Source organism: Branchiostoma floridae, chromosome 1 (assembly GCF_000003815.2).
Source record: "Branchiostoma floridae strain S238N-H82 chromosome 1, Bfl_VNyyK, whole genome shotgun sequence".
NCBI classification, from domain to species: Eukaryota; Metazoa; Chordata; class Leptocardii; order Amphioxiformes; family Branchiostomatidae; genus Branchiostoma; species Branchiostoma floridae.
The window spans coordinates 18,153,002-18,161,017 of record NC_049979.1 but is presented as its reverse complement, the minus strand read 5'-3'; the positions used below and the strand labels follow the sequence as shown (position 1 = coordinate 18,161,017).

The window sequence follows — 8,016 nt, the reverse complement described above, 5'->3', positions numbered from 1 at the left end:
CTACAGGACCTAGACTTACCATCCAAAACCCTTCTCCATGATGGAGCTCTAACCTGGAGACTAGGGAGAACCAGACTTATAGGTGGGTTTCATTGTTATTGATGTACTGCTGATAATACTGCTAAAACCTTTCTGAAGGCACCTTTAAGCACAATTGTCCTTCCTGAATATGAAAGTGTTGACTTATACATGTAAGTATAGGATGATAGTGCACTAAAAATGTTTTTTTCCAAGGCATATCACACCTACCTTAGTCATATTTGGATATGAAGATATGTTCTGTAGCAATATTACAAGGAGATATCCTGCCTGTCCCCAGATCTCCACATGCTGCTACTGGAGGACTGCCTGGTGCTGATGCAGAAGGAGGATGACAACCGGTATGTACTGAAGTGTCAGAGCACCATGTTAGTCAGTGGCAAGGAGGACACCAAAACTACGCACTCCCCCATCATCAAACTCAACAACCTGCTCACTAGAAATGTTGCTACAGGTAAGGTCTACTATTGTGTGATTTCATCTATCTTTAACACAGTACCGTATTACTTAAGTTAAATAGTTATGAAAGTAAAACAACATGTCATCATCTAACTTTTTAAGCAAATAAAAGTAATAACTGAACCACTAATAGGAAAAATTAGTAATAGCTTAATCCATGAGGTTTGGGTATTTCTTCCGTTGGATTAAACTTTCTTCCTGTCCTACCTACAGACAATAAGGCGTTCTTCTTGGTCAGTACATCCCAAATAGGACCCCAGATCTACGAACTGGTGGCTTCAACAGCCACAGAGAGAAAAACGTGAGTCTTAGAGTCCATTTGACTGCTTCTAGTCTACAAAGAAGAATTGTCTGTAACCCTGCTGTGGTAGTGTTAGGAGCTAGTGAAATATTGACAAAATGTGTTGGAACATCAGACACTGGTAAATGGTATAGCTTTGGTTTATAATGAATAGTGGAAAGTAAAAAAGAGAGTAAAGATTCTGTAGAAAAAATGGGTGATGGTATGTGAAGAATTGAATGAAAGGAAAAAATGTAGCCTGCAGGCAGAAGTCTATTATTTGGATAGTGCTGCATACTTTGTACCTAATTACAAAATATACCAGGGGGATTTGTTTATTTGTACTGAAGAGATTGAATGTGGTTTTTAATTGAAAGACAGGTGTCATATTGCATTTAATGATTCCTGTTCCACTACAGCCTTTTGATCTCCACAGAACTCACATATTGTTCATGAAGTAGTGCTGTATCTCTGATATATCAAGTACTCTTTGAGAATAGCATGTGCATTGTAAGGGTCATGAGAATAGCATTAGTAGTGTTTGAGAATAGCATTTTTGCTGTTACTGTACACATAGGTATTTGTATTGGCACCTACATATACATATACAGAAGTGCATTAACAACAACAGTTGAAAGGAATTCTTTACTTATTAGCTAATGAGGAAGAGGAAGCAGATAACAGTTTTGACCTTTTTTCTGAAAGTGCATATCAATGCCCTGAGGCTATAGGCAGCAAGGCCCACCCCTTGGGTAATGTGATCTGTTGACTGAAAGCTTTGGTCTGCTATGCAGGTATTGAGTTTACATTCCACAGGTAGTAGGTAATGTTGCCTCAGTCCTGTCCCTTGCCATGCCGTTGAACCACTAGACAGAAGCAGGCTTGTTGGTAGCAGAAATCGAGAGGTCTGGGAAGTGAAGGAGCTATTGTTGGTCTAGTTCCTCTCAGAACCTCCCAATACTGGGGCTATCAGGGCAGCAATTTGTACCTGGTTCGGAGCAACCTTGCCAAGTTTTGAGGACATCGTGCATGGTGGCAGAACCTTTTGTGTTGACCTAAATTTGATCTTAGGTTTCACAGTTCATAGAGTCTGCCCGACAGGTCAGCAGTGTTTACCCAGGAGTGTCTTCCTTGCTCTGTAAAAAGGTCTGAGGCTGGGGAACAACTCAAACAACTTTGTGAGGGTGTGGGACCTTTAAGTGCAGGGGTCCTGACAGGGAGGCAGGTCCCGAGTGGCAGCCAGGCACAGTGTATGTAGCTAACAGGGGAACTTCTGCCATCATGAATAGGTGGTTCAAGCACATCACGGAAGCAGCGGAGGCGTACAAGGCTAAGGAGAAGGAGCGGGCACGGAGGGTCGGGATCTCACTTCCCCCACCCCCCAGGATGTCCACAACTCATGAAGATCCCATAGCAGAAACAACAGCGTAAGTCAGCTTACATTCTTTGTACAGAAGAAGAAGAACTTTATTGCACGACAATTGTACATCGTACAAAGTATGGCAACAACTATTACATAAAGTGCAAAATAGAGTATAATGACAGCGATTGACTCGAAATAGTTATCATTTTCAGATCTATTCACTAAAAGTAGCACGAGGTTTGAGGTATTTTACAGTAGAGCCTGTTTTGATGAACATCCAAATTTCAAAAATCTTGCACCAAGAACTTGTTGACAAACAAGGACGTATGACTGTGAGTTGAAATCTGTGTAGAAATCAATGAAGAAATTTGGCCAGAGACTGGTTCCATTGTATGCCTTAAGTCTAAAGAATACAGAAGAGCTGACACACATGATCAGGTGTTGTCTAAAGGAAGGGCCTTCTAAAGACAGCCTGGATCTTCTCCAACCAAAGTCCTCCCATGTTTAGAAATCAGGTCTCCTCCCCATGCAGTCATGTGGGAAAAGGTCAGGCTATGAGTTACTCCAATATCTCAGCACACAATCTGGGAAATTGAAGATTGTTATATGTAAAAGAAAGTACCAAAATGTTGTACATACTGTACATTGGGAGGTCTATTTTCTGATTTACATGCAAGCTTGTATGATTTTCAGTATCAATAGTTCATAGACTTTAATCCTTTAAGTTTTATCTACATGTGTATTTGAATACCTGCCTTCACTTTGCAGTGAGGAGATCCCCACCAATGAGAGAAACGGTAACCTGGAGACGGTGCGAGTTGAGGAGGACAGCGTGGCGGAAGCGCAGCAGGCAGAGGAGACGCAGGTGGACGGCGGGCAGGTCGTCCAACCGTCGGAGGTGCTGGTCTCACAGCAGGTGGTGTACGAGGAAACAGAGGTGGTCCTCACACCTTTAGGTATGGATCTCTCATTTCTTATCAGGCCTAGTTAGTGTCCTAGCTTCTGAGCAGTTGTAGATGAGGGGTAGGGATGCAACAGCAATGTTCATGGTGCTTATATTCGCTGCATTCTGCACACCCTTTTGATGGGTTGGGAGGGATTTCATGTCACATCATGTGCAGTATTGTTTGGGACAAAGGTGTTTGGATGTGTGGCTTAAGGCATTAGGTGGATTATAGAGCTTTTAGAACTGTTTGGAGAAAGGTCAACAGCCGGTAGATATAAACATGCTGTGTGCCATTGTTTGGGTCTAAGTCTGAGAAGGTGACACCAAAGCCAAGAGACCTGTTATTAAGTTGTTATAAGAAGAAGCTTTGTGTATACTTGAATGGAAGATTCAGATAACCAAAAGAATGTTGTTAGGTAAATCATAGGATATGTGAAAGACAGCCAGTTTGCATGATGGGAGAGGTATTTACTCCTCAGGTATGGCACTGGTATTCTCTGTGTCTTGTTGATAGTCTCTCTACTGGTATCCCTCCTGCTTGTTGTGATAGCCCAGCCACTTTGTAATTGGAGAAAGATGTGTGCATTACAAAGGAATGTCAAGTCCCTACTTGGCATGTTACTGTGCTAGCTTATATGCCACCTTAGAGTCAGTGTTATGCTCAGGTGCAGCATTTTCTCAGTCTTAGACCAGTTGAAGTTTGCACCACCACCACTGCCTCAGTGTACATCTGGCACAGATCAGTGCAATGTCTGCGTCACACCCAGATCTGACAAGATGTGTTCTCCTTGTAGAAAAACTGAGAAGGAAAGACGAGGCGATCAGGAAGAGTTTGGAGGAGAAGCACAGACTGCTGGCGGAGCTGGCGGGAGTACCGGAGGATCAGCTGACATCAGAGATCGATGGTAGAATGTCTCGTCAGGACAGCACCAGTCAGGAGCCAGAACCAAGGGACCTGGTCATGGCCGCCATCTTACAAGGTACATTGTACCAACAACTTTTGCATTACTTGTGACAGACTGCAAAGACACATGCTTTTTTTCCCATTAGATATTTAATAAGTTTCTTCCCATAGGCCAAAGACAGTAATTTTGAATTGTAAGTGACTGTGTATGAACTTGTCCAGCAAATTAGACATTGTCATTACTATAATGTCTATACCAGTGTATACCTAGACCATGACTTTTGTTTGTATTTTCAGCCAACACATTGACAACATTGGTCAACCAATGTCTGAAGGACCCCGAGAGAAGACAGCAGTCTTCCTCAGGGGTAGAAGGGGAGGCTAAGACCACTTCTCAGGAAGGTACGTGAACATGATATGCTTTTAGTGTGATTCATAGACTATTCTGATTGACATTGACAGGTATTGTGTGTGTTGTGCTGTATTAGGCATTGAACATAGTCAGCATGACAGTTTGTTCCATGTCAAACTGCAGGGTCTCCAGCAGTAAGCCGACCCACCAGTGGTGCTAGTGACCTGACCATATCCTTGCCCTGTGACAAGTTGACAGCTGTCACCTCAAGACTCAGTGATCAACTTACCCAGTTACTGGTAGGTTACAAGTCTGATTCTTTGTACTACACATGTAGCATCTTGGGTGGGGGATGCACAAATGGATCTTCCTAGATGTGCCATCTCAAGACAGCATTAGGTACAGTTCTTTTCTGGCTGATGAGTTCAAATTGTCAGTGGATGTGCCGAGTAGAAATTCAAGGAAAGTAGAAGGGTAGCTGAGTTGGCTAGTCTGATGTGTGATGTTGTCCCCTACAGGGCATGTTGACTAGTCGTGATGATGAGCGGGGTAGAGTGTACACAGAGCTGCAGGATGCTCAGGAGGAGCTGGCTCGCTACAGGGAGCAGATCTACGCCTCCCCCTCCCCCAGTGAGACCAGCACTGCCCCCAGGGAGAGCAGACCCAGCAGTATGGTGTCTGTCGCCTCCTCAACAACCGACCCAGGAGAGGAGTTCCTCCTTACTGTGGCTGATGAAGAAATAGGTTAGAAATGAATCCTTTCTTTCAGGACTGAGCTCACTACTATTCACTTATATCATATCATTTTCCAAAGTGGAGTTGGCATTAAGTGTTTTAAAATGACTGAAAAGCAGTTAAATGCAATGTCAAATAACACTTAGCTAGACAAACCTTGAGGCTAGCCTTCCTCACCGGCGTCTCTGGGGGCCTTGGCGTAAGTTTTTGAAAGTAGTCTTCGGAAAGTAGTGCATGGCACATGGAGCTGTCTGTTCTGTAACATTATTATAATGATGTTGATACATGTAACTCCATTGATAGTATGACTAATGTACCTGTTGTGTGTTCAGCTGCCCCTGCAGTGCCACCACCCCCAGCCTTTGCAGAGCCCATTGCAGAGGAGCAGGAGCCTGTGGAGACTCCTCCCCCATCAGAAGATGACAGCACGCTACTAGCTCTTACAGAGGAGGCCTTCCCCCCTCCCCCGGACCCAGAACCACCCTACAGCCCAGCTTTCACTGAAGATGACAATCAACCTAGTGCTATTTTCTAACTAGTGCTGCCTTGAAGAAAAGCTTCTAAATGCCCCTGTGTTGAGAACGGTTGTGCCTTCAAAAAATAGTGATGATACCATAGTATGACATTTAAGAAGAGGCCCTTGTGCCTTGTAGTAAGCTACATTTTTACACTTGCAAGACAAAACAAGTCAATGTCTATTTTGAATATTTAAAGGTCCCTAAAGTTTGATTCGAACCAACAACTGATTTTATAAGCCGAAGCACAATCATTGTAAAACACCAATGGGGATACCAGGTTGCTTGATCTTTGGGAAGCTTGATGTTTGTTCAAAACTTGTACCATAGACTGTGAAATAATGTATTTTTGAAAACTCTTATGTACCCAAGGGTATCTATGTGTATGTGTATTCAATCAACTTCGTCTATGGTAGCAACTACCACTGGCAATGTGTACTTTTACTATTGTGGTCAAGTACAGTAAAGAATCTCTTGTTATATAAGGTGTAAAAATACTATAGGATGCCCTTTTTGGATGGCACTTCCTTCACAAACTGTAATTATTTGATATTTGTATCTTTATCATCAATAGCAGTAGGTGCTTTCATGTGGCCTAGAGTCATATCATCAAAGCAGAAGACAAGCAGACAAGCAGACAAATTTTGTATACACCAAGTGAAGAGCATTATTGCATATTTACCTTCCTTCAGGATTACAAAGTAGAATGAGGGTGTCTATGACAGAGAGCCTTCAATCAGGTAGAATTAAGTCCAGGCCTCATTATGAGCCTCCTGGGTCATACAATCAAGACGTTGTATATAATGTACCAACAGCATTTTAAAAGCCAGCAGCACAAAGTATAACATATATGTAAAAGGGCAGAAAACATGACAAGCAGGAAGGTATTGTAGCAATGCAAGGGCCACTAGCAGTACATATAGTGAAGTTGCAATTTCAAATACAATGAGAAAACAAAAGATGTACAAACAGCAGTATTAGATGTCATTGATAAATTCTGATGTTTGCTTGTGAAAGAGATTTATACATGTACAGTATTGAAAAACATGGAAGGTAACATGTCTATCGTCCTCTGGTGGCTGGGTACTATCCTATACTACCAAAGACATGAATGTAGAACAGTGAGTGCATGTTTGACTATGATACCATAAACATCCTTTTTGAGCTTTGGTCAGCATGGAGTTAGGAAATGATTATAATCCATGGGCAGATCTATCTGTTTGGAAGAAGAAAATTGTAGGAATCACTCTTCATTTCTGAGGGATAGGTAAGGTCAGTGTTCATATTTTTATAACATCATTAAGCCACCAAATCTTCAATTTCAGTGATGTTGTCGTTCATACTCAGTATAGGGCCCAAACCTAAACTGATCCAAATTGACATTTGAAAGGAGCTTTTCTCTCCAAACTGGCAATTCTAAATGGTCTGTTACACATTGCAGAGAAGATTAAGGGTAACGAAAATTGTGCAGTCTGATTCCTACAGCTTCTAGCTTGTCTCCCAACACTTCATGTAATCTTTCTGGTATCAACTTTTGTAAGTGGATGATTGACATCTGCAAGTTATCATCAAGGATTTGACTTAGGTCCTGGTTAGGGGTCTCAGCACTTCGTAAAACCAACCCCTTACAGCAGATTGATATAAGATCACAAGCAAATAGGAGGAATGAGTGTGGTCAGTACATGCATGGGAAAATTCGATTTTAACTTTGTATTCAGCTTGGATCTGTGAGGGATGGGTGGTCCTTTGAGTGAACCATGCTTCTTATCCGTGTCATTCGGACAAATATGTAAGACAAGACAGTGCAGTTAACATTTCTTAGATGTATGCTGATGACATGATTATCGAAGGGATATTGATGTATTGTTAATGATCCATGTTTGCAGTCGGGCTGAGAATTGTACATCCCTTTATTAAGTCGACACTCCTGCTACAATCATGAGATGTTTTAAAAATTTTGGTCAGCCCTGAATGTAATATACTGTTATGTTACCTTGTGTAGCCTTTATGTTTATATGTCTGGCTGAATATACTTCATAAGGCACAGATGTATCTGTCTTTTCTTCTCTGGTTTGGGGCAATGGTTTCCTAACTGAGAGATTTCCTGACCTGTCAGAAGACCTGCTCTTCTACTGGCACTTTTCTCTGTTGTAGCCCAAGCCATACGTTCTCGATCCCATTTTTACACTGCATCTACTCGAGATGCTGATCCGTCCATCTCAAATATACATGATAAATCCTGTATTTTTAGAACATCTGGCCTGCCATGCTTGAACACGAGGGTTTGGGATGTTGTCTTCCAGGTGAGTAATGGTGACCTGCTAGAAGCAAGTGTGGTTTATTGAAAAGTCCAAGGCAGTAGGGTTGTGTACAATTGAACATCTGGTGGTTACAATTAAAAAGAGAAGTAAATCCTGTCTCAA

At 42.1% G+C, this 8,016-nt stretch overlaps 1 protein-coding gene and 1 long non-coding RNA gene across 3 annotated transcripts in view; one reads left to right on the top strand and one right to left on the bottom strand.

Annotated features, from left to right (window-relative positions):
- The window catches only part of LOC118420976 (rho guanine nucleotide exchange factor 11-like), a gene marked incomplete in the record, with an annotated part of 52,423 nt that extends 44,802 nt beyond the window's left edge, over positions 1 to 7,621 (top strand). The window contains 10 exon segments of the mRNA XM_035828085.1: positions 7 to 82; positions 320 to 493; positions 712 to 799; positions 2,068 to 2,205; positions 2,910 to 3,097; positions 3,882 to 4,067; positions 4,289 to 4,393; positions 4,527 to 4,642; positions 4,862 to 5,087; positions 5,411 to 7,621. Coding sequence (XP_035683978.1) covers positions 7 to 82; positions 320 to 493; positions 712 to 799; positions 2,068 to 2,205; positions 2,910 to 3,097; positions 3,882 to 4,067; positions 4,289 to 4,393; positions 4,527 to 4,642; positions 4,862 to 5,087; positions 5,411 to 5,613 — 1,500 coding nt within the window.
- The window catches only part of LOC118420999, a 1,428-nt gene continuing 409 nt past the window's right edge, over positions 6,998 to 8,016 (bottom strand). Inside the window, exon 2 of one of the 2 annotated variants that reach the window (XR_004831799.1) lies at positions 6,998 to 7,911. This is a non-coding gene — a long non-coding RNA (uncharacterized LOC118420999). Of the gene's footprint in view, positions 7,915 to 8,016 lie in introns of both variants that reach the window. The other variant, XR_004831800.1, reaches the window with a different exon arrangement.